General features: G+C 41.5%; 1 protein-coding gene across 6 annotated transcripts in view; it reads right to left on the reverse strand.

The window, feature by feature from the left end:
* CRHR2 (corticotropin releasing hormone receptor 2) overlaps nt 1-27,027 on the reverse strand; it is a 156,314-nt gene that overhangs the window by 54,901 nt on the left and 74,386 nt on the right. For 4 of the 6 annotated variants that reach the window (XM_027450349.3, XM_027450347.3, XM_005012455.6 and 1 more), the window contains 2 exons: nt 16,410-16,495; nt 9,638-9,744 (listed from right to left, as the gene is read on the reverse strand). In XM_027450349.3, the coding sequence (XP_027306150.1) occupies nt 9,638-9,744; nt 16,410-16,495 (193 nt within the window). The remainder of the gene's footprint in view (nt 1-9,637; nt 9,745-16,409; nt 16,496-27,027) is intronic. The other 2 variants (XM_072033875.1, XM_021267468.4) reach the window with 1 other exon arrangement.

Raw genomic sequence — 27,027 nt, forward strand, 5'->3', positions numbered from 1 at the left:
TGGTGAAGAAACTCGCTTTAGTCACAGAAGTCTGTCCTCCACAGGTATTTTCTTGACCATTGGTAGTTAGAAGCTAGCTTAAATCTGTAAGCCTTAAATTAAATTGAAATACTCCTGCTTTTTCGTAAAAATGACCTGTATTTGAAAGCTGAAAGTCACCACAGTCTGCTGCGACACTGGGTTCCACAGCTTCTTTCTCTGTGGTTATTTATTTGTGGAATAAAAAAATCAGTCTGTGCTCCAGAAACAGCAGTAACTGCCTTCACAGGCAGCACTGAAAACGAATTCACATCCTCACATTGCAAATGGGGGGAGGTGGGGTTTGAAACACATCAGGCCCTGTTAGAAGTTAGGGAATTGAGCTTTGCTGGAGTCGGAGGAGCTCAAAGCAAATAGCATGGATGCATCTCCTCACAACTCAAAGGCTAAGAAATTTGGGGTTATTCAATGCTATATAATGGCATTTAGAACATAAGGAAAAAGCAAGGACAGACAGCAGAGAACTGCTTTGTCGGGGGGGGGGGGGGGCAAATGGTCACGAGAGGGAAGAAATGGGCCATGAGGGGACTGGTCATGGAACTGCTACTTGAGCCACAATTACACCATTTCTAGGATGAAGTTGTGAATTAAAGAGCCATTTAAAGTCCCCTAGATTATAATATTGGGTGACAGAGGGTTTCATCTTCATCTTCATGACAGGTAACATCATTTCTGCGACTTCTGCTTGTTTCACAACTCTTGTGGAGGAAGTTGTGCAAGTGCGGCCCAGCGGCCCAGAACAGCAGCACAAGGTGGCATCCCCAAGAGCCTGGGGGCTGGCACATCACAAGGAGGACACCACGGACTGAGGCTGTGGGTTTCCATTAAAGTTCCTTTTCAGATAAAGAGTGTTGGTCGAGGCCTTGGCTGGACTCTTATCCAACTCCTCCCTGGTGCATGGGTCCCAGAATAGAAGAAAGGGGTTGCAGTAATTCACCCAGAACAGACTTAGGGATTCAGGCCAAAACACAAAGCTGTGAGAACTTGGATATTCAGTCAGAGCATGAGCCACATAGAGTGTGGTGATAAGTTAAAGACAGTTTGGGAAGCACGAAAAACAGGGGAGGTAGGGTGTTAGCAGCTCCTTGCTTATGCTACAGTAGTGATGGAATGAAGAGCCCATAAACTGTTATTAATGGCAAAATAATAATAATAATAAAAAGTTTCTCTCTCTTCGCTGGTCTTCTCTGTTTGCCTGTCCTCTCCCAAGGGCTAGATGAGGAGGCATTTCCTCACAGCTACATTCCCTCTTGTCCCTTGGGAGCTGCAGGGAGCAGAGCTACAAAGAGCCTGGAAGCAGGCAGCAGGACACTGCTCGTCCCATGGGAGGCATGGTTGTGGTGTGTCTCTTGCAGCTGTGCAGTTCCTGCAGCAATTTCACTTCTGGTGGTGCCTGAAGGCAGACTCTGGCCCTGACACGTCCCCCAAAATTCAGCAAGTAGTGCCAGACCAGCCCAAATGGGCAGCGGGTGTTAGGCTGAGTGAGTGAGCAGGCAGAAGGAACTGGAAAAGGAGAAAAAAGATGGACTTGTGCTTTCTGACTTGGACAGAGAGAAGATACTGGAAGAATGACAGCGCTCCCCATGATAATAACCAACGCGTTGCCCCTCGTTGAGTGATCTTCAGACAACTGCAAGAGGCAAGAACTTGTGCTGCCCGACAGTCCTGCTGCATCGCCATGTCTGCTGCTTTGGGCTGTGGTGTCCTTGGGTCTGCCAGGCAGGGCTTGGCCAAGAGCAATCCCATTGGAGCCGTGTGCCTCAAGGAGAACGATGCAAAGCTCTTGGATAAAATAGTGTAGCAAGCGATAGCACATTTTCACACTGAGTTACGAAATAACTTGCTGTATATTTGCAGGAATTTGGGAACCAGAGCCAGGTAGGATGATCTGGTAGCAGCCTCCCACAGCCCTGTAAAAGCACAGCTTCAGCTCTACAGTGGGAGGTCAGACACAAAGAAGCAATTACGGTGAGAGCAAACATACTTCTCGTTGGCCCTCCTAATTAGTAAATCAAAAACCAGGTGTACGGTGGGAAATTACACATAATAGCCCTTTATTTGATTTGAGAACAGACCATGTTTCAAGCCAAAACGTCATTCTCTGCCTTGATATCACACCACTGGCATCCTGAACGGCTTGCTATCAGGACCAGGCTCCCATGCCAGGAACAATAGCGTTAGATGAAAGTAAAACAGAATTAAACAGAATTCTCCTGCAGTTGGCTGCAGCCTGTGTCAGAGGTGGGCAGAAAGAGTTTTTGATTGTTCACAGAGAAAGCTCGCTCTGCTAATTATTTCAGTCAAATGACCTTAATTGCACGGTTGGGTATAGAAGGCAGAGAAATAGAAAATCCATTCTTTTGACTTGGGAAGTGCTGAAAGCTGGAAAGGCAGGGAGCTTGATCAACTCTTTCTGTACAGGTGGTCTCACTGACTCAGGAACGGAGATTTACAAAAGGGTTTCTAAAATAACGCTGGTGAAACTCAAAGTAGCCGTTCTGTTGATTCGTGTTTTTAATTCTCGCTCTATCCATACAGTGGTATTTTTTTCCTCTGGGATGAGCAGAGCTACTATTTTCTGATTCAAAGCATGACACAAATAATTAACATTAGCAATCATCATAATGTGCCAGCATGGCTGAAAGCTAGCTGAATTAGTAGAATCATCTGCACAGAAATAATTGCAAATGATAAGTTTATTAAAGAAGCTTGGAAACCTTCTATTAATTCATGTAGTATTCCATTAATAATGATGTTCAATTAAGACTGCTGTCTCAAAGTCTGTCTGAAAACATCTGGCAGGAGAAATCTGAGAGCTCTTTGCTGGAGTCCATCCCATGACTACTAGGAAGGAAAATCATGGACAATATTTAAAAATATATAGTCTTTAGTCTTTTCTAGGGCAAGCAAAGCCTATGGACAATCCATAAGTGGCATGGAATGGGAAGAATACTGAACTCCAAGCTATTTCTCAGGCTGTGTGTCTGTCATGGGCTATTTGTTTTCATCCACATGGAGGCCTCCCCTGAGGTCCTCATGGTGTCCCCTGTGTGCTCGTGTTCAAGCAGTGCATATATTCTGGTACTCCTAATGCTTACAGACAGGGAAAGCAGCTGGAGAGGCTGGCAGGGAAAACGAGCTTCTTGGTGGCAGTCGCATAGAGGAATAAAAGCATTTCCACATGAAACACAAGGGGCAGTTGCAAGGGAAGAGTGAAAGCCATGAAGAGAGTAACAGCTTTATTTGAGGGCAGAGGTGAAATGCTCAGGCGAAGAGAAGCAGAAGCTTCCATGAGTGCTTAGGATGTGCACACACACCAATAACAAACCCATTGTGGAGCCATCTCTGATCCACCCAGCCTTTTCTAAAGCTTGTTTCTCCTGCCTTCAGGCCATTTTTTCATCAGTTATCAGTCCTGACACTGGAGGGCCGAACATTTTCTATGAAAAGTGGCCGTTGCAGCTGGATTGCACAAATTCCTGTTAGGGCTTGAGTAGCCAGACAGAGAGCTAGTGGAGGTTTATCTGGCTTACAGCTGCTGTTTGGGAAATATAACAGTGGACAGTGGTGTGGATAAAGCAAGAGGAGTGAAGTTTAAGGCACTGATGCTGCTGTTCACAATCTTCTTGGCCTCACTGCCTTCAAAACATGGTGTGGAATATTTCACAACTTTGGATTTTCTGTCAAGGAATACAGGAAAGACCACATATGATCTTTCATAACCTGCTCCTCCCAAATATTCATTCCCATGTTTACCCTAAACTTGTTAGCCTCATGGTGGTCACTGCCCATGTGAAAACATTTCTCCATGGTTCAAGCTGGGCACCTCTCACAGGAGGCTGCTGCTTCCATAACACGCAGACCCAGACCACATGCTGAAAGAGCCTATGTGCCCCACATAGGGGTGATGCGAATCAGGGATTTCCCACTGTTCTTGGCTTTTACTTGACAGCATAATGTGATACAGCAGATCTTAGATTAGACAGCAAAGAAGGTGACTGGGCGCTGAAGAACTGCAGTGGAGTCTGTGGGGGATACAGATGTGCAATTCCCTGGGTGAAAACTGAAACTGAACCATTGTGAATACCTGCAGGTGATTTTTTATTGAGTAGCTCTAAACATCCAGGCTTGAATACATTTCTGATTCTCTTGCCCAGAAATGACTCAGGGCATATTCTTTTTTGAAGTAAATTGCACTCTTGAGCATTATTCATATCTAACAGAAATAGAAAAAAAAATGCAAAGACCAAACTTTGCTTTCTTTATTCCTCTGAAACCTTGGAAGAGTTGCAAGCTTTGCCCCACTGTTCCCAAAACCATTCTACCATCATTACCAGGAGAAAAGAGCACAGGCAAGTTTTAGCTAGTCAATCAACACAGATCTAGCTTTGCACAGAGCAGTTCTATTACCACAAATTGAAGAAGTCAGGGTCCAGTTCTAAAGACACTGCCTCATGGCTAAGATCTTGGCAATGACTGAAATATACCACTAAAAGCACATTTCAAACTCTGGATGGGCCTCCACAGCCTCCAAACCACAGGCAGCCATTGAGTTGAAGTCCTTCAGAAATTCCTGAATCTGTTAACTCCAAGCTAAGAGTTAATTAACTCCAAGTTAATTTTTTCTTCCATCACATTGCTCCTGAACCTCTTTGCTCTCTGAGTTGGAAATCAACCTCTAATATCTACTCACAAGTGTATCCATAGGGTGTTCATGCTCATTTCTTCTTGTACTAGCCTTGTCCCCAGTTGTAAGTAGCTCTTCTCTTTCTAATCTTTATCCAACAGTGATGTATTTATAAGCATCAATCATACTCTTTGCCAGCCTTCATAATGCTAGGCTATAATACTATTATTTCAGATACAGATTATGAAACCTCCCACATCTTAAGAATATAGCTCTCTGGGCATACTTTTAATTACTGGTTTTATTACAGAACTTCACGAGGGCTCTGCTCTCCTTTGTGGTTTATGTAGGCTCCGTACATAGAGTCTAAGAAACAAGTGATACAGATATGAGATACGGGGGAAGTGATTAAGAGCAGTGGGAAGCAAAGACATTGGCCTAAGGCTAGTCAGTAGGAAATGTGGTTTTGTCCTTTATCTGAGTCCCTGAGACAAGATACTTCAGGTGGTTTCAGGAAGTACAGACAATTTATATGTTTTGTACTCAGAGGTGACTGATCACATATGTGCTTTTTTATGGAGCTCCATCATTTTAATTCCTGCCTTGCTCTGAGAACTTCACCATGGACCCTCATAGGGCTGGACAGAGTGCTGCCACCAACTCAACAGGCACTACCATCCGCTGAACACATGCTCTGCAACTACCAGTATTTACTACAAAGTTTATAAAATAACATGTACCCAAAACATCATTTGAGGCTTTGCTGTTGTAAGTGGCAGATAGGTGAAAAGCTGGGAACTGAAGAGCAAAATGGAGCAGTAACATGAATTCATTAATTCATTCAGTTGATGCCCTGACCTGGGACTTGTTCTTTCCCTAGCTCCATGACAGAAAGGTAGGTGCAGGAGGACTGTGACTTCGGTCTGGAGCCTACTCTGCTCTAAGCACATCAGATACCTCTTGACTGCACAGATCACCTCCCCAGCTGGTATATCCTCAGTATCCAGGCTCTGATAGGTGTCAGATCACTCTGCTCTATGAAATCTGCTCTGCATGGATGCTCTCCTCTTGTTCTGACAGATTGCTGCAAAACATTTAATCAGTCTCTTTCATTCTTACTAACAGAGGCCTGAAGCATCAGCCTCACCAACTGCATGCCAGAGTGAAGATCAAAAGGCAGTTCAAAGGAGCTTGGTTCAGGAGAAGATGAAGGACAATAGACCTTCAGCTCCTAAATCCTGGGAGCTGGTTAGAAGAAGAAAGAAAAGTGAAAACAATAAAAGTGAATATGTTGTTGAAAGGAAAAAATGTTTCAGCTTTTCAGAAGAAAAAAAATGTGAGGTTTTGGTAACCTTCCTATAATGCCTGAAAGAAAGGACACACTGCCCCAGGTCCACAAGAAAAAAAAAAAATAGAATAATAATAATAAAAAAGATGTTTTGAAGTGGAAATATAAAGAGTAAATCAGGGAGAACAGGAAAAACAGAGTTCCCCTCCTACCCTCAATTTACTTTCATTACTACCATGCTAGTAGAAAAAGATGCTGTGCCAGTGCTTGTGGGTTTTATTTTTACAGAGCTGCCTTCATCCTGCAACCTGTGCAGAAGGACTTGCCATTTTTAATCTTCAGTCTATCTTCCCTTTAGTGTGATCCTTCTTTATCAGTTTCAAAATACAGCAGGGACTTACATGCTTCCCAGAAAAAGAACAGGTCTTCCTGTAGTCAGCACTTCTGCTTCGGTCACTACTGCACAAATAAAACAGCTACTACTGAATCAAATCCAGTCAGGTCACTGCTGGCTATTGCCATCATTTGATAACACAACAGGAGCTTTATAAGGACTCACACTCCACCACAGAGGCTGATATAACAGCACACTAACAAGGAAAAAGCCAGGACAAAACCATTTGGGCTTCTGCATTGTCAGCAACAGTGAAGAAGAATATTACTAAAAAGAGGTGTTTTATTCTTTCTACTTTTTTTTCTTTTCTTTCCTTTTTCTTCCTCTTTAAGCTTGGTTGGCATAACCATTATCAGAATTAGTCCTCTGGAAAATTTCTGCTTTAGCAGTGTGACGATGTGATGATGTGGGAGGGTGAGTCCCGTGTCAGCAGGAACTGCCTGTGTGCACCTGAGGGATGAATTAAACTTTTACTATTAACGAGCAGAACACGCAACCTAGGAGATTCACAGCAACACAGAAACATTTAACAATGCCCTGTGAAGTGCACTAAGCAAATCTCTTCAGATCCTGTGTTGGAGATTAATACATCTCTACAGCACACCTGCTTGTATGCACAAATTCCTCATTTTTCCTTCTCAGCATAATTCTTCTTGCCTATATGCTTGCTGGTTTTGTTTTGCCTTGTAAAGACAGCATGGTTGTTAGACTTTTAAGAGCACCTACGTTTAGACCCTGGGGAACCAGCTGTGACCTAGATCTTTAGAAGCTATTTCAATGAATCGTTTTTATTCAGTCAGTATGCCAATGAAAGTCAAGTCCTCTGCCCTAAGTTGGGCTTCGCTTTTTGTTATTTAGTGCTGAATGAAATGTTTACTAGCTTATTTTCTCTTGCAGAGCCCAGGAAGAAGGATTGTGACAGACGTAGAGAAAAAAAAAAAGGCTGGAATAGGTCTTCACAGTGGGAGGGAGTCCCTGTCTGAGTCCTCCTCCCTTCCCAGCTGTTTTGGGGCTCCTGGCAACACGGACACAGATGGCAGCTTATTTCATTGCTTGCTGCTGCATCTGAGCTTTCTGTCCCTCAGAATAGCTTTTGGTGTAAAATTCCTTAGGGTTTAAGGCAGTAGAGCATTTGTGCTGCTGTGGTTGTGAATGGAGGCCAGAGGTTTGCATAAAGAACTGAAGACAGAACTGGGGAGAAGATTCTACAGGACACGTTTGGAAGATCAGGGACTACATCCAGTTCTTTCCCTTTCCCACTTCAGCAGAACCGAGGACTAAACTCCACAGCAATGCAGCAAGTACCTGGACTGGGGAAGCAACGGTAACAGTGAGGCTCATCTCCAAAAGCAAAGCAAAGGAAAAATCAAGGTGATTTTTCAGGTGATGGGTGAGAAGCCTGAAAAATACGCAGCTATAGAACTTGAGCCTTCCTGTCGGCATCCTCTATCTTCACCCTCAGCAGACACCATGGAGTAAGGTAGATGAGTGGAGTGGGGCAAGAATAAGGAATTGATAGATTTCCACTCTGGGCCAAGATAAGAAATTATCAGACCTAGCCTTCAATGTCTTTTATTATATATTTTTTTAAGCAAGGAATAGCCTATATTCTCTTGTTTCACTCAATTAGTAGGTACCTTCTTCCATCCAAACTAAAACAAAAATAAAAGCCCCAAATAACTAGACTCAGTTAGCAGAACTGATTTGCTCCTGGGTCATTTTGCAGAGGTAAAGGTGATGCAGATATGCATGGCCTAGAGTATGTGCATGGGAAATCTGTAATGCAGCCTGGACTGCCTTTATCAGAGCATTCTTACAACTGCTGAAAACAAAACAGTCTCTGCAGAGAATGGAGATAGCTCATGCTGGCTAACACTGGCTGGACAGTTATATCAGGGCAAGAGATTTATTTTTTTTTTCCATGGTGCAGTGGGAAATTGGGAAGATGGAATATCTTAATTCACAGCACGTACAGGGAACTACTTAATTGCTGCAGTCATTTTTCATGCTGAAGTTGACTGCAAAATTTAAACATTAAAATCAAAGTTTAAATACCAGAAAAACAATTTAAAAGAGATCAGCTAGGCCACTTCTGTGTTAGAAGCTGGGTACATTTATCCCGTATTATCTAATTGCTTCTGCGTTATTTACTTAAGCATTTATAAAAGATTCAACATCAAAGCAGGGAATATAGTTGCAATGAATAATTTGCATTCTTTATTCAGTGTAAATTAATTCAGGGCTTCAAGCACTATGGGAATTAGCATTATATGCACAGTAAGAAGGTTTAAATGGAAGTTTAAACTGATGCATCGGAAGTGTTCCCACTGAATGTTTAAAGCTTTTTTTTTTTTTCTGAACACAGCTCATTCTGCTTATAGACACTGGGGTGAAAGAAGATTCCTGTTATTAACAAGAAAGACCCTCTTGTTAAGGATGCTTAAGAGGAAGAGTTAGTGTAAGCCTCTGTAGGGATGCTCCAGTCTAGGAAAGCAGTTGTGTGTTCACTTAAGTCTCTGTCTGTGATATTGTGCTCCCAGTTAGGGTCCTCTACTTGTTTCTGCCTTGGTACTATTGTACAGTTATTCTCAAGGATTACCATTCTACAGAACTTACTGTAGCTAGGACAAAGTTCAGGTTGAATGTTTGTAGACAAAACCACACAAATAATATAGAAATACCTTCTAACCAGGCCACCCCTATTAACAAGGAGAAGAGAAGCACTTCTGTGTAGTTTCAGTGATTTACATTCCTTTTTTCATGAGCACTGGTGGAGATAAAGATCCCATAAAGATGTTTCTCTTGCTATTTAAGCATAATTCAAAGTTCTTTAATGGAAGAAAAATTGAAATTAACCCAAGGCACAGTGGAAAGATTTTATTTTATCTCCTCAGGTCTAGATTTGGGCATTATCTACCAGGGAATGCAAAATGCCTTGTGTTATTATGCAGTGCCTTAGAAAACTTGCCCCCAAACTTGCAACTTGACACTCTCAAATCCCCTCTTCCCTTAATGAAGCACTCTGTGCTCACTGAATTTTTTTGCTGCATCAATAAATCATGCGTAGCTCTTTTCCTGAATATAAATAAGCTTTAAGTCTTAAGCATGGAAGCCATCATTACAACTCATCCAGTGCATCAACCAATGAAACCATGTACATGCTTGGGAGCATAAAAGCCATAATTTTCCAAGACCATACACAACCTGGACAGTGTTATTAGAGGGCTCAAGTGACCCGGTAAGTGTCGCACACCCAACCAAGTTAGAAGCATGCAAACAGATTACTCACCTCAAGCACAAGAAAAGCATAAAGGCAACTATAAGGGCCCCTACTGATATACAGTGCCCCAGGTAGTTTATGATGAGAGCAATCTTGTAATGGAGCGCATACTTCCTCTGGAGGTAAAGAGATAACATGATTAAATCAGCATGACTCTCTGAGCACTGACATTAAGGAACAGTTAATCAGTTTAGGAAACAGTAATTACTTTTCTCGACTTTAAAATGATATAATAGCCCCAGGGCTGATGCCTATGTATAAGCCAAACATGCGGCCCAGGCACAGAAGTACATGCTTAGTTTCATTTCAGTTTGGGATTTGTCCACAGCTTCTTCCAGATCTCAGCAGAAAAGTTCTTTTCCCCCCTTTTTCTTCAATTTCCACAGGATCTCTTATTTCCATCATTATAATACTTTAAAATTTAGGTGACAAAGCTACAAAAGACACAGGCGATGATCTTCTAGCAGTTGCAACACGTTACAAAACATTACTTTGTTAGAAGACTACACAGCCATAATGAGCCAGGTTATGCTACTTTCCTTCTCAAATGGTTTGGTTTTCATACAGAAATGAACCAGTTGTCAGTGTGAGTAAACAAGAAGCCTTTTCCATATGGGCAGATTTTACTCTGAGACACTCTCCTTGCAAGCTAAGATCCTTATCTTTCTGAGGGCAGAACTGATGCAGACTGAAAGAGCTGGAATCTGGTCTTGTCTTCTCAGGTTTGAGAGAGCCTGATGAAGCACATCTTCTTGTTTTTAGCAGTGACCCAAGTCTGTGATGAAACTTATCGTGTTAGGGTCTGTTTCCTAGGATGCTGAGGGCATTAGTGGTAGGTTCTTGATCCTGTAAATGAAAAAGCATAAGCGCTTCCACCTAAATCAGTGTATAAATCAGTGTATTTAGCAATGTGACCAAAATTTGACCTTGAAGTGAGTGGTAGGCTGCTGCTGCTCTCAAAGGAGAAGCATCTCCTCTCTTTGGCTGACAGAGAGGAAGAAGTAGAAAACCACTATTCATGTAAGTACTGAAGATGGTTAAAAACTGACAAGAGATTTACTACTTAAAGAACAAACAGCCCTGAAAAACAGATTTATTTTTTTTTTATTTTGGCATTTGTTTCTTTTCAGGCTAAGCGGATCTTTCCACAATTTGGGATGTTTGCCTCCCTCGGGAAAAAAAAAAAAAAAAAAGAACTAGAGTCTAAATTTCCTTCCTTGTGATAAAAATATAAAACTAAAATCCTGCGAATGGCATCAGCTTTCTAATTTTGGTTGAACCTACTTTGTCTCATTTTTTTTTAACAATTTCCCTGAAGGTTTTATTCCAGTCACAGGAATTTGTCAGTGAATGGATGTTTGGATGAAACTACAACCAGCAGCAGTAGTTAATCTGCTCCATTGTTCATCTTCCAGCAGTTTGCCAGAAAGCAAGCGAGTCAGCCCTCTTGGAATCATTTTCATGATGAATCCTGCCTGTATCTTCAGCACATGGAGTAATGTGCTGTTTCTGGACTGAACTCAACCATGCAAGGTATTTTTAAGTCTATTATAAAGTCCCCTAAAATAAACTTCCCCATGCATGAGCCCATTTTCTGAATTGCCTTGAGGAGAAAAAAACCACAAGACCTGAATTCCACCCTAAGCTTTATTTATCTTTAAGTCACTAGGTCACCTAAAGGGCAGGAAAATGCACTTAACCGATGTGCCTACCTGAAATGCAATGTTGTTTTATTCGGTTACTGCCCTGGCAAACTGGCTTGCTTATTTTCTCTCCTGCTTAATTACTCATGTAGTGCTAGATGCCTTCTAGAAGATGGCAGTGTTTCTCCCAGGCCAAGGATCCTGCTCCTTGAGTCTGGCCCTTCAGCTTTCTCCTGTGGCTCTTAAGCGCTGTTTCAACTTTGTTCCAATTTTAAGAAGGTATGGTTCAAAACACAGGAAAATTGATTGGAAAGAAAAAAAAAACATAATTGAACTCCTCTTTGACACACTGATGCTGAAGGAAAAACAGGCATACATTTATTTTTTCCTGTTGTTGACACTAACAAGGTTTCCTGAAGGCAAATTCAAATATCATATAAACAAGAACTGCCTTGGTGCCTATGAAAAACTAAGCTGACAGGGTTGCAAGATCACTTCCCACCAGCCTACATGCAATCTGCATCTCTGGTAGAATTGGAGACAACGCCTTCAGGTCTGAAAAACACGTGCCCAGAATCAGTCATGTGTTGGCCAAAGCTGGGTTTGTGTAAAATACTTACATAACTGTTCTGTCTCACCCTCTTGAAGACTGATGCATTTAAAATGCTAACAACCTTCTCCTGCTACACAATATTCCTTTGCGTCCAGGAAGATGTTTTACTCCACTAAAATGCAGATTTAAATCCTATTCATGGCTCAGAAGTAGGGTCATTATATTAGAAAGGAAATGAAGAAGGGGATGGCAAGGACGTCCGCCGGCTGTGGTCTCCAGGGCACAGCAGGTCACATCACTAGAGCCCTCTTCCACACCATACCTATGCCTGACAATGATGCTATGTCACAGAGGGCAACATTATTTTCCAACAAGCTTCTACCAAATAAACTGAGGAAGTGCAGCCTTATTTCTTTACCTTTCTCCAACTTTCCAAGTCTAAGTTAATGAAAGAGCCATTGTCTTCCCAGGAACCTCTTTGTTGTAGTTAGGACACGATTGTGAACCTGTCCAAACCAAACTGGCCAATGATCTGGACTAACACCCACCTAATGCCTGCCCTTGTAACTCTCCAGATGACAAGGATCCTTTTCCTTCTACCAGAACTTCCTGACAGGTCCTGCCACTGTTCCCAGCATACCTCTTCCTGTGAGGTTTGAGTTTGACTCGTTTGAAGACACCGTATCTCCTCTCCAAAGACTTTTGGAGACAGAATCACAGACTGGTTGAGGTTGAAAGGGGCCTCTGGAGGTCATCTGGTCCAAATCCCTGCTCATACACCTGGAACAAGTTGTCCAGGACCACGTCCAAACAGGGAAGTATATTTTTTAAGTGAGATGCTGCTCGAAAACAAAATGTCCTTCTTAGGCTTCTACTTTCTCTTAATACAGCCCTCCCTCTTCCTCCTATCTTTTCAGATGTCCAAAAAAGAGAGATCTATCTCACCTAAGGGGCTGCTTAAAAGTTCATTGTTTGGGCAAGGCTGACTGCCTGGCACTCCATGAGAGTCAGGCAGAGGGGACAAGTATGTTGCAATGATAGCTCAATTCTTCCTGCAAAACATTCAGGAAAATGACAATTCAGTCCCTGAAGAGGCCTCCTTATCCATCTCTTGGCCATACAGGAAAACTGGATGACTAGTTTGGACTGAATGTGCAACTTTTAGACAATTAAAGATCAGCTGAGGTGAATCTTAACTCAACTGAGTGCTGAACAAGCCAACGAAAAGACGAGCAGACTTTCACTGCTGCCGAATCGAGGGAAGAGGCAGTATTTCTGCACAGGCTTTTTCTGCTTTCAAGTGGGAGCTCTCTCATCTGCCTCTGAGCTCACTGCTTTCCTGTCGTGAGCCAGCTGGAAGCTGGGTAGCTGTGCCTGACGTGACCGTGGTCCTAAGCAGGATGCATTAACTTAGGCCCAGCATGGTCCTAACTCAGCTACACAGCTTCAGGCCACCTCAGAACAGCAGCAGAGCTGATTGCATACCCAGCTGCCAAAGGCCACATAGACAAGCTCATAGTTGTTAATTTATAGCTTTTTATGAATGCTGAAACGTATTTTTTGTTGCTTGAGACTCTCATTTGTCTTCTAACAAGGGCATGGATTTGTGCCAGATGCAGCATAGGTCTCTTTGATACAGGAGCTTGTAGGCCGAGGAGAAGCTTTCCGTTTATTACATGTTATGCCAAGCAGCCAGTTGGATCAAAATTATTCCTGTACCTCATTCTGGTGCCTGGAGAAGATGCCAACTGGTCATTGAGAGAGTAGGATTTAGTCTGACATTGTGACATCTACATTTGGGTACCTATCCAAATCTCAACCAAGAACTGAAACGAGGGCTGGGAACAGTTGTGGCCACACACAGGCACCCAGTGCTCCTTGAGGTGCATGCAGAAGACTGTTCCTCCTGGTCAGTCCTACTGACAGACCTCCAAGACTGCAGCTGACCGACACAGTTATCTCACAAGGCCTGTGGCATGCCTGCCAGATGCATGCAGACACACTGGGGCATTTTAATCTACACTACATGCAGGAAACTAAATCCCCCCAAAATGTCTATCTAGGAGCAACACAGTCCCAGAGCATGGTTTCAATGACTGCCACAGGTCACAACCACAAGCTAAGCACTTATGTATGGAAGTAATCCATCAGGGAATGTGTGCTACAGGAGTTTATATACCCTGAGACTGACTCCCAGCTGCAAAAAAACCTGCAATTTCCCTTGCTGCGTTGCCAACATGGTCATAAAGCATGTAGCACTTGACACTGGGCTGATCTTGAAAACTCCTGTTTCTGTCCCCATGTATCAATCATTGCATTTGAAGTCAAACTACGTCCTTACGTAGAAATCTGGCTGTAAGTGGTCAGGCTTGATAGTGGTGTTGGTTTCTGCGTGAAAGACTAACACAAAACACAGGGGGTACATCCTGAATGATACATGGCATCTGCTGTGATCAGTCAACAAATAACAATAGACCCACATGTGTCCTTGCATCTCACCTTTAATCAGAATGGAGGATTATGCAAATCCATGGGGATTTTTTTTAATTTATTTTTTAAATCACGAAGCAACCCAAGTATTCATCTGTAACACTGAGCATTATGTAGAGATTTAGGAAATATTCGCAAATATTAATATTTGTGAAGCTTGTCACAAATCTTTAAAGATCTACTAAATGAATTTTTAAGCTTTAGCAAACAAGTTTCGGGGGAACATCTGCACTTTCCTCTGTTTAAGGAACGTGCTATTTAAGAAGTTTTAAGCTATCTTCATAGCTGCAAAGTTTTTTTTTAAAGCAAAAACAGAGCAAAGGAGATAATCCCATACTCTAGTCACAACACTTCAACCTCTTCAAATAAAACTCCTCTGTATTTGCCCTGTTGTATTCAGAGACAACAACTACTTAGGTTAAGCAGAAAAAAACACATAAAGAGCTTCATTAAAATACAGCAGCATTTTCCTGAGTTCCTACAGCAGACTGCTACTGTCAGCTCAGGTTTCCCATATGAGGTAACCTACACGAAAGATTTTTAGTCTTCAGCTCAGCCATTTACCCTGTTCTCTAGCTCAGCACTGGATGCTGTACTCCACTTTCCCATCTTGTTCAGTTTTAAGAGGGAGGTTTCAAAGAACTGCAAATCCACCTCAGTCAGAGCTACCACTGGATGCTTTCCCCTTTGACCCTGGTCAGCCTTTCACTTCCCTTATTTTCCCTACAACCAGCGCTCCTGCAATAATGCAGTAAGAAGGTGCAGGGAACCAATCCAGCTGAAAACTGACCCCAAAAGTAAAGTTTTTCCACCTTCAGTGGAAAGGAAGTACTAGGATAGGCTGAACTGGGGTAGCCCAAACTTATATCAGCTCGATTTGCCATGGGACCCTCTCCACTATGCCAGACAACCTTGAATGTTACCAGTCCCAATAGAGGGTAGTCCTGTTCTGGTGCGTTTTGTACTTCGTAGAAGTCTCCAGCTTTTTTTGTGGGGGTTGGATCCAACAAATTACCTAGCCATAAATAAGAGTGGGTACTTCTCAGCCCCTTTTGTGTTGTTACCTGTTTTCTCATTCATTTGTCAAAGCCCGCATTCAGCAACATGGATCTTATGGTATGGGTGCCAAGCCACAGCCAAGCCACATCGCAGCTGTTCTGGGTGCAGCTCCTGAGCTTGAGATCTGGATTAGCTCTGCAAACAGCTTGTAGCAGGCAAGACCTTGTCTTCCTCCTCTCTATTTGAAGCTGGCATGGCACAACTCCAATGGCAGAAAGAGTGGAAAGAACCCCAAAACATAAACAGGCCTGAGCTGCTGGGCTCCATCACCCCTGGCAGAGAGACAGGACAAAACCCCAGTGTGCCTGTGTGTCCCACTGTAGCACTCAAAGCAGGGGAAGGGAAAGAGGACATGGCAGGGAAGGCTTGAAGGTTTAAACTGAGGATTAATGTCTACGATGTCTCCAAAAAAAGGTGTGACATTTGAAAAAAAGGGACAATTTGCAATTGCTTGCAGCTTTTCCAAAGGGGCTTAACCCTTTATGCTAATTTCATTTTGTAAACTATATAAAGCAGGGCTGGCTCAGTTTTTTTTAAAGACAGCTGGGACCTGAGTATGCTTTTTATATATTTTTCTGCTGCTGCCCCTTTACATATTTGCTGAAGGGAAAATGGCACTGAGATCTAGAAAGGCCAGTTGTCAATGAGACTTCAGAACTGGCAGGTAGGGGGTTGAATCAGATAATGAAAGTTTACATTTCACTGCCAAAGAAGCTTTTGGTATTATTATTATTATCACTAACATTTACCGTAGCAGCTGTAGGCTCTCAACAAAGCTAGGATGGATCTGCATAAACATATACCACCAGGGACACGGTGAAATAAAGCATCCTTTATTTTCTAAAAACTATGTGCATAAAGGATATGGAGAGAGGATAAATGATTTTCTGAATTCACAGGGAGGATTTGTTGCAGAGACAGAAATGGAATCCAGCTCAGAAATCCTAAATTAGCGTGTTAACCTTAAGCTTGGCTTTGCATTCATATGTGCTGAGAAATGACATTGAGAAGAATGAAGGGAAAGAAAAATACAGACCTTGTCATCCAGAATAGGCTCGCACTGAGAGTAGTTTATCTTAGAAGCCCACGTTCCATTGCCCAGGCATTCTCTGTAGGCGTTTCCTGGTAGGGACCAAAATAAAAGAGATGAACACTCTGTACTTGACTTTAACCAGACTAGCAAATTCACGTATTTAAGAAGAGGTTAACAGCAAAGATTATTCACAAGGAAAATCAACATATCCCACTACTGTGAGGAGGGAAGACTCGAACAGCCTGCCAAGGAGGGAAGAGGACAAATAAAAGACATCAATGCATCTGGAGACAACAAGTTTTTCGAGATATTTATCGATAATAGTTTCTTTAAGTAAATGGGAGAGACAGGAAAGATATGAAAAGAGCAGTCCAAGAGAAACTTAATGTAAGTGTCTTTCAGAAAGCTGTTAGATGTTGTATTCATAAATGGGCAGAAAGGTTTAGGTCTTAAGTGCTCCACCTAGGAAGAGGGTATGCATGTGGTAAACTTACTGCTCTACTATCCTCCCATTTATCCCACTGCAAACTAGATGAAACATTCCTGGATATTGATTTTCTAGTCTTCCTATGCAACAGCATTATTGGTAAAACTTCTGCAAAGAACCTGAAAGAGGAGCAAGACAACCACATCTCCCAGTCCCAGAACAGGCAGGTGCTGGGGAGGCCACACAAGAACAGATTTCAGAAATGGGTACACCTAGGGTAGGATGTGTTCACCCATCCCTATGGGAAAGAACCCCCTCTGATCTCTTTCCAAGGTGTCATTAAGAAAAAATCAGCAATTACTTCACTGAAGAAGAGCAATTTCATGTCCAGTTGCAATGGCGCCCTAACTAGCTCTAGAAACTACATGCATTGGAGGTAGGGAGGAGGTTTCAGCTTCTGGCAAGCACTCCTCTTCATCAGGAGGAACTCAGAGAGAAAACTGTGCAGTTTTGCTGCATAAACTACCTTTCTGCAGCCATCAAAAGTACAGCCAGTCCCAAGAAACAGATTTTTTTCCACGCTTATTTTGAACCAACTTAGAAACATGAAAGTTAAAATAAAACAGGAAATTCAGAGAGATCCCAGAGGATACATACAAACAACTTCCTAACAAACTCTTCATGATGTTCTTGCTACCCTTTACCCAGTTTCTTGTTGGGACTTTGCCATGGTCCTTCAGTACTAATCCAACACCCAGCCATCAGGAAAAACAAGATGTCAAATGAAAGTATCACATTGATGTTTCTAAAAGTGCTGCTGACAACAGCCATTGAAAAAGCCACTGAAAGCTCTGAAAAGGTGCTTTTTCCTACAGAGGAGGGAAGTCAACATAGAAAGCAACAAGGAACAGTTTCCCTACAGCTCCAGGTTGCACCATATTCATACATACCACCAGATTTCATTCTGTCCTTTTCTATTTGCACTGTTTCTTTTTGGACTGACAAGGCCAAACAAAATAAAATGACTGGTAACATTTGGGTCAACTGTGGAAAACTGTGTGAAAAGTAAGGTCATCGGTTTCCATTTCTGTCACCGATATACTGGTAAATTCATGCAATTCCATGTCCTTATAAGAAAATCAGATACAGACTGCAATTTTCTGTGCTATTTTACATGCAGTTTTCCCCTGAGAAAGAAACAGGTGATTAGACTTCTTTCCTCAGTATTATTATTCAACATACAAAGCTAGAGGTGTCTCAAAACATCTTTTAGTCTGAAACCAGATTTCAGATGGGTTTAAAAGTTGGATACAAGTTTCAACCTTGAAAGCCCCTGTATTTGGCTCCTCCTCATGGCCAACAGTGAAGCTGCCTGCCTGCTGATTTTGAGTGTCTGTTTCAAAAACCTGGTTCTCCAGACACTGAGCAGAAAGCTTTGGTACTTAATCAGATCCTGAACCCCACTTCCAGGATAGCTTCCTTAAGAAAACCTTGTTTTATTTATCCTGGCTCTTCTTTTCCGTAGGCATTTTGCATCCAAAGAAGGGCAACGAAGCTGATAAAGGATCTACAAACAAGTCTAATAAGGAGCAGTTGAAGGAACTGGGGTTACTTAGGCTAGAGAAAAGTAGGCTCAAGGAAGACCTTATTGTTCTCTAATACTACCTCAAAGTAGGTTGTAAGGTGGTGAGCGTCGGTGTTTTCACTCCCTGTCCAAGCCACAGGCAATAGGACAAGAGGAAATGGCCGCAGGTAGCACCAGGGGAGGTTTAGGTTGGATATTAGGAAAAAATTATTCACTGAAAAGGGTTGTGAAGCATTGTAACAGGCTGCCCAGTGAAGTGGCTGAGTCACCATCCCTGGAGGTCTTCAAAAGACGTGTAGATGCAGTGCTTAGGGACATAGTTTAGTGGTAGACTTGGCAATGCTGGGTTAACAGTCAGACGAAATGATCTTAGAGGTCTTTTCCAACCTAAATGATTCTATGGTTCTATGATTCTATCTTTCCAGGTGTGGAGACAAGAAGCACAATGCTGCGAGACACTTGGAATGTACAACTGGGCTATGTAGGCTCCTGAGAGGGAAAGGCATATTTGAATTAAGAAGTTATTTATCCATCCAAAAGGAAAACCACTCTTCCCCTGATTTTCCTCCAGATAAAATATTGACAGCAAACAGAAATAAGTTGAAGTCGTGTGTAAGAGAAGGGAAGTATCAAAATTAGGGGAAGAAAAGTCATTTGACATGTGGCTTCCTTCAAATATTGCTTAGTTGAAAGTAAATTTTAGGATTGCTTTCCTAAAATCCACAAACTTCTTCCACACCTCTTCTCATTGCTGTTTCCATTTTACAGGTATGGAAACAAGCAAAATGGGTGACTTCCTGAAAGTGACTTGGTTTGTGATGGTTTTGTCCTGCCATGTCTTCTACTTTATCAGCCGATGCCTCTGTCTCCTGTACTGCATCTTATCTGCTCATTTCAACCTTCTCAGAAAGATAAGTGAGTGTCCACAGAATAGAATGGCCACTTGAAAATGCTCCCATTAGTAAATGAACAATATTTCTCTCCATGTGAGCACGGGCTTTCCCCTTCTAATATGAAGATCCTCAGCACAACTCCAACCAAATACTCACCTATGTAAAAAGGCTCCCACGACCTGCAGTGAACCCCTGGGATGGAGACACCCAACTATTCCCCTGGGTTCACACTAGCTGACTGCTACATTAAACATTCATTGGAATTTTGTTAGTGCTTCTCTTTCTTACTGATAGACATCCAAAATGTGTCTTGCCCTTACCTTTACCATCTGGCCTAAGTAGTTGGTAAATGCAACAAGGTCCCATTGAGGGCCACAAAACTCCATTTTCACTTGAAATCTTGTTAGTAAAATGGGTGGGAGTTCTATAGTCATCTTGGATTGCAAACTGATGAAACAGGTATTTGCACGAATCCCAGTGACAGCAAAGATATTATCGGCCCATTTCCCTTTGCACACAAAATCTCATGTTTTCAATCCAAAAGAAATATTAGAGAACAGATCATGATTAGCAAAGTGAGATTAAGTGTAGTGAAAGCCATTAATTTCCACCTCCATATTGACGTGCAACATGAAGAATATTAGGGGTTACAAAATGCACCGCTGAGCTCTCTTTCAGTGCAAACACAGGAATCCTACACAACATCCACAGCAAAGCAGTTTGGAGCTCATAAACCCAGACCTCTTACATGAGTGAGTATCAGAAAAAGAGGAGGATAAAAATCAAACTCTGAATTTCTCCAGTCCAGAATCTCCTCCAGCATCAGCCACTTCTCGGAAACAAAACATAGCAAGGAGATCTGACTTCTGGGAAAGTCTCATTCCAAACTGCAGTAGTCATAAGTAATTCATAGTCCAAAGCAAAGGTCTTCTTTCGTTCTTCCAGATGCCTTACAACATTAGTTCTAATAGCCACATGGAAACAACTTTCTGATCATACTGACTGTATTTTCAAGTACCTATTTTAATAACATCAATGATCATTACTCAGAATTTTAAAGCAGAAATTTCTGTTTTAGTAAGTGAGGTCATATTAGAGGGCAAAAGCCTCACTGCAGGCATTCTGAAGCTCTTGTTCATGCCCAGATCAATCCCATGGGATATCATCAGCAAGTCTACCATTTCTTGGGGACATCGGACCAATCACTTATGCACTGGACAGAGGCTTCTTACTTTCACAGTCAGCCACAACTGACTTGTGTGTATGCTTGTATACCTCTGCACAGAAGACTCTGGATAAAATAATGTCAACTTCAAATGAATCACAGAACCCAACAGCCAGAGATCTTACCAAGAGACTTCTGTGATCTCTGGTTATTGAACATATAGAAGAGAATTCTTTCACACCTGATTTTCCAATGAGAACTGGGATTAATGGGCTTTTTGGTATAAGCATTCTCGTGCTTTTTCTTTAAAGCACTACGTACAGAAAGAGCCTAGATTAAGTTCATTTGTTCTTAATCATTGTCACGAAAAAAATAAGTATAAAGAGTCATGATGAACAACTCCATTGTGGAGACAAACAATGAACGCCCAGGAAGAGAAGAATAGACACATGATCTTTCTAGGGCAACAATAGCTATTGAGAGCTATTAGCACGATTTCTTTTCTTTCTTGAAACAGAAATGGTGGCAATTTTAATTTCCTTAGACAAATGGCATACTGAAGAACCCAGTATATTTTCTTTTCATTTCTCCCACCTTACTGATTTAATTCTAAAGAAAACAAACACAAAATAAATTAAGAGTTTTTTGGTAGTTATAACTTCTAGTTATCTGTGCTCTGTGTGCACTTGCAGTCATATAATACAACCGGACAAGCAGATTTAATCTTCATGCAAGCAAATAACAAGCAGTAGATGACTCATGAAGACACAGGCAACAGACAGCCATTATACACATAGTTTCTGACACATGATCCAATATTAATGCCTATGCCTCAATCTATGGCCTCTTCCTTGTCTTGGAAAATGTTGATGAGCAACATTTCTGGCACTTGCTTGCTTCTGCTTAATCATCAGTCCAGGGAGCAGGCAAGGAGGTAAAAGGGAACTCCCTAAATAGAAGAAAACATCCAGTAGTGCTCGGACTGTCACTCAGGTTGCTAGAGTCCAGAAAATATACCTCACCTGCTCCAAGACAGCCACTATAACATACTCATTTTCATATTCCCTCTCAGGGCCAAATCACTCATGCTGATCACGGTTATAGTCTATCAATAAAACCAGTGACAGCTATGGCACTATTCCCAGAATCAAACTGCAGCAATTATGGCCCCTCAGACAGCACACCGCAATATCCTCCTCTACCGCTCCTACTTTGTGGCTGCTGTTTTGGCAGCAGGATGCCAGGCCTTGATTCTATGCACCAGCCAACATTTCAGCTCCAGCTGTCTAAAATGAACTTGGAAACTTTTATTTGCCTCCATACCCCACGACAGTGGAAACAGCAACATCTGCAGCGTGGTGAGGATATTGCAGAGAGCAGTATGGTGCCTATTCGCCCTCACTCCAGCTTTTGGGAAAGGCATGCCCAGCTCAGTCTATTTTTCATGGTTCTTCTCTGAATAAAATTAGAAAAGTACACAAACAACTACAGGAATGTCTCATTTGTATATACACATATACAGGTATATTAAACTTTAGACTGGGTCCCCCAACACAAGAAGGACATGAACCTGTTAGAGCAGGTCCAGAGGAGGGCCACAAGGATGCTGAGGGGGCTGGAGCACCTCTCCTGTGAAGAAAAACTGAGAGAGCTGGTGATAACTCTTAGTATTCAGTGTATCTGCTTCAGAATTGCAAGTGCTTACCTGAACATTGTAATTAAAATACCAATAACCAGTACCACCAGCCAAAAAAAAAAAAAAATGTACACAAACACAGAGTAGCTGCAAAAGGTGTACCAAGAGGACATGACTATGTGCTGGACCAACTTTAAAATACAGCTTGGGATCAATGGTTTACATCATCCTGAGAGGTAAAACCTTGACCTTAATTTCATTTCCAACAGCAGATGATGTTGCATTTCCGAATGGAATAAGCAAGGAGGAGTATTTGATGAGTGTCATTACTTTTTTTTTTTACTTTTTTTATTGCTTCTGTTGAAGAAAATAATACCTCTTAGGTAGCAGTAACCCAATCTGTATAGATTGGCCTGGTGGCAGGTTTGTATTTAGTCAGTAAAACTCTATTAAAAGCATGAAATAAAGAAGAGATGAGCAGAGGGGAAAGGTAAGTGGATGTAATTCTCAGCAGGCAGTTAACCACATCCTTCCAGTCATTAGCAGGTGAAAGGCAATTCGAGACATTGCATGCAAGCACTACTGTAATGGATCTTGCCTTTGACAACTGGAAACAAGATGGTTTTTAAGAAGATGTTAGTCATTTTGCTGTCCCTCATGCAGATGACTTTGACAAGGTTTACATTTCCAGTCACAATTAGAGAAGGCAGACTTCCAATTTAATGATTTCCACCTTTTGTCCTGGATCCCACATGCATGGAGCGGCCCTATAATCATGAGACAAGTTCATCTGCTACTGGAGTTAAGGAATAAATAGGGAAATGAATAAATAAATAAACCTCAGTCTGCTAAGTTCTGAGCTGTGCACAGCTAGGGGTATCTGACTGCTCTGACAGCTTGCTGATCCATGTTAGCTGCCAGCCAAGCTGAAATGAAGGTCCTTCAACTAGAAAACCAGAACCCCCACTGAACAAACTCCCTGGAAAGCACAAAGTTTTGGAAAGTGGAGTTAGCAGTGACTGAGGCAGCCTCAGAGAATCACAGATGCAACAAATAACTGAAAGAGCACAGCGGGTTATGTTGTCCATCTCCTTGCCAATAGGATTTGTTCAGTCCAGATTAAAAAGCATAAACCCTAAGAATTTCTAGTAATCACTCTGTAAAACTATTTCATACACTCTGTTAGATTTCTTTACCAGGAAGCTTTTGTTGATATCTTAATAGACTTTTCTTCTTGTTCTTCTTCTTCTTCCTCCTTTTTAAAGACTATTGTTAAACACTTTTTGCCTCTGTAATGTCCTCTGACCAATTTAGATAATTTGCCTTGTTTTGAGGGGGAGCAAGCACAAATAAGGGAAGATATTTAACATAAAAATAGGTTTGGTGAACTGCTGGCACTTGAGAAAGGGGAAAAGACCTGTCTCAGTGTCCAGCCCAAAGCTAGATGACATTTTATTGTCTGATTATTTTTTAAACACCATTCTTGGGCAGCCAGAATCACTTGTTAAATTGGTTAAATTTTATCCAGGTTTTATCCCCCAGAAAAGACAAACATTTTGACGTTTTTAAATTTCAGAAAAATGCATGGAACAAAGGACAAAACCAAACCAACCAATCAAAAAATCCATGGACATTCCAGCCTCAAACATTATGCCCATGGGGAACTTCAGCTCTGTTCCTTCTGTTCCTTCCACTGCTGGACTTCAAGACGAACTTAAACCCAGCTCCTGGATTCATTCCTTTCACAATATCACTGGGATATTGCAAGTTTCTCTCAGTGCCTCCTCCGCTATTTAAACCAAATAGCTATTGTATTTTATATGTTCAAAAGTGATATCACTATGCCTTTTTTTTTCAAAAAAAAGTTCAATTTCACTTGTGATTAGACCTTCCATCTCCAAATACTTTTTATTAATTTAAAAATAATGTTCAGAATAAGACATTTTGATGGGTATCAAGCAAAATATTTCTTCTCGTGTGCTTCTCTTCCATGATATCCAGTAAAAACAACACGAATTGCATAAATTCCCCAAATTGACTGCTCAGATTTTGTAGGATTCAGAACAAATGAGACAGAAAAAAATGGTGTTGCATAAAGGATATGTCACTTCATGTGTATACTATTCTTAGCCCTTTTTCAAAGCCCCAGAAAAATAGCAGGCTTCTAAAAATATGGACTGAATCACAGCCTATACATTATTTATTCATGTGCCATCTTTCCCACCCGAGAACTTTGGTGGTTTTCTTCTGATTGTTGCAGTGACAAGCTAGAAGAAGGTAGGATTCACAACGCACCAGTACACTGCTTGCTATTTCTAGAGATCAGAAGTGACAGCGGTAGGTAGCACTTCAATATAATTCTAACAGCACTCAGAAGTGCAGGAGATTGAAAAGACAAATCTCTCTCCACATACTTTATTTGTGAATGAGGGATATTCAGACAAAAATAAGGAGAGGAATGAAGAGTTATCCAGCCAATGCTTATTACTTTGTCTAGCAGCCAACATCATCCTGAAAGCTAGCCTTTGTGCAAAGAGAGATTTTCTTAGATGTCATGTTGTTGGGGCTTTTTTGACATTCATGTAGAATTATAATGCACTTATAGGAGAGGGCTGGAAGGCAGATAAATAATACTTTAGGCAATAAATGTTCCCTTAGAAAAACATTTCTGACCTCAGCTTTGTCTAGCTCACCAATCTGGTGTCTCTCCAGCCTTTCAAGCACGCAAGAAATGTTGCGCAGCTTTCTATTGTTTTCCTTTGCCAGAAATCCTAAAATGCACGATGAGAAGCTCCAACAGTCTAATTATGCTCACTTTCTGTATCGATTTCCTATCTGCTAAAGAGCTCGAGTGATTCACACAGGTCATGTAACACGTCAAAAGCAAAGGCAGAAGCAGAACCTTTTAGGAGTTTAGGCTCACAGACTTTAGAAAAACATTTCTTTACATTTCTAGCCCACGGCCTACTCCATTAGGCATACTGATAAAGACTATGGTCTTGCCCACACCTTTGTGCACACTCTTGCACAGATGCTCTTAGTCATGCATTCAACATCTCTGAACATAACTTTATTAGACAAGTTGAGCAGGTTTAATACTTGGACTAGAAGAGTACAAAAGGGCATTCAACATACACAGTTCTGTTGCTCTGTATCTCTTTCTCCATTTTTTATTTTTTATTTTTAAACACCTAAGTACTGAAGTCCAAGAATCAGTGTTTACTAAATACTCAGACCTGGATCCCATGTGCACCTTCTTTCTTGGGGCAGCCAGCTGTTCCCCTGCTTCTCATTTCAGTGATGCACCTCACTGCTGGGCTGTGGCTAGATCTGTGGCTGTGCTTTCACTTTTTTAACAAACTTCAGGACCCTGACTTCAGGACCCACAAACTGGCCTTTGTATCCCTACCTCTTTTCTTCATTACTGACCTAAGCAAATCCTTCCCCTGTGCTCAGCAGGTCGCTCCTGTCCTAGGACAGACACTTGCTACCTCGCAGCAAGTATTCTCATTTCAGTCCCTTAAGAAAGATCCCACAGACTGAATTGTACAAAGCAGTCAGAAATGTGGTTTTATTTATCTTTGTTAATTAAATACCTGTTAATACAAAATTAAACAAAATAAAGTACACATTCTCTGTGACTTTCCAATCCCTGTCAAGTCAACTCCACACAGTTCTTCTCAGGAAATACATCCACAACTTCTTTCAATATTTTCCACTTTTTTCTCTTCACTTTTTTCTTCCTTCTTTCTTCTTCTTGTTTCTTCTTTCATTTTTTTCTCTTCAAAGGCTAACAAAAATATTCCATAAGTTACATCTCTGATATAGTGCATATTCTGTTTCTTTACAACTTCATTTTGAACTGTCTCAGGATTGAAGTGTGACGAGTGGCAGGGTATCCCAAGACGGTTGCCCTTTTCCAAAACAATCTCTCCTCAGAAGGATGAGTTGGGAGCTATCCTAGAAGCTGCTTTCTTTGTCACATCTCCTTACAACTCCTATTAATCACTCAACAAAACAATTATTATTCACAGCTATGATTATTATCCCTAAATGTTACCAATTCCTTTAGGAAATTATTTCTATGCTTGTGATTAAGAAAACTCTTGTTCTGAAGTACCAGGACCATGCTGTTATGAAAACAATCAAGGGAACACCACGAAGGAGACAGAGACAAGTGAACAGGCTCCCAAACATTTGATAAATGCTCAGTTGACTCTGCTTTCACAAATAGCACACAGCTCTTTTTTTTTTTCCCCTTGTACAGACTGACATGACTGAGCTTGGACCACATGTGTCAAAAGAATTAAGGAAGAGTAAAAAGGAAAATAATCCCTCCTTTTCTGTGTCTGTCAGAAAGTGCTACAGTGCTTGGAACTAAAAACATACCCTGTAATAGCTTGCAGAGCTCTTTGTTTTGGAACAAACGGAGACTACTTTCTTCCTGTGTTGTGTTACTGTGCTGAACTTGACATGAAGATGCAGGGCGAGTCTGCAGCCTCCTAAGGCTGTTTGCACTTTGTGGCTAATTCTCTGAGACAGCACATACAGAAACGTGACTGCACGCAGAACCCAATGATCTTCTACGCAGACTCATGTGTATATTTAAGCAGAAAGAAAAGAAGGAGATTATGAAGCAATCTGCATTGAATCTGTATATTCCTCAGGTTATCACCTTTCCCCTTCACCTGGATGTCAGCACATGATAAAAAATAAACACCACCAACCTTTTCATGCTAGCTGAACAGAAACAAGAATTTGAGTCCAAAAAGCCTATTCTGAGAGAAAAGTATAAAATTCATACTAAGATTAAGATTTTCATACACACCTATTCAAATTATTCTCTGCTGCCAGGCCACTTATGCCACACAAGATCAAGCAGGCATCTGGCCACTTGTTTAACATTCACAGACAT

The sequence above is a fragment of the Anas platyrhynchos genome, chromosome 2, assembly GCF_047663525.1.
Source record: "Anas platyrhynchos isolate ZD024472 breed Pekin duck chromosome 2, IASCAAS_PekinDuck_T2T, whole genome shotgun sequence".
Taxonomy (NCBI): Eukaryota; Metazoa; Chordata; class Aves; order Anseriformes; family Anatidae; genus Anas; species Anas platyrhynchos.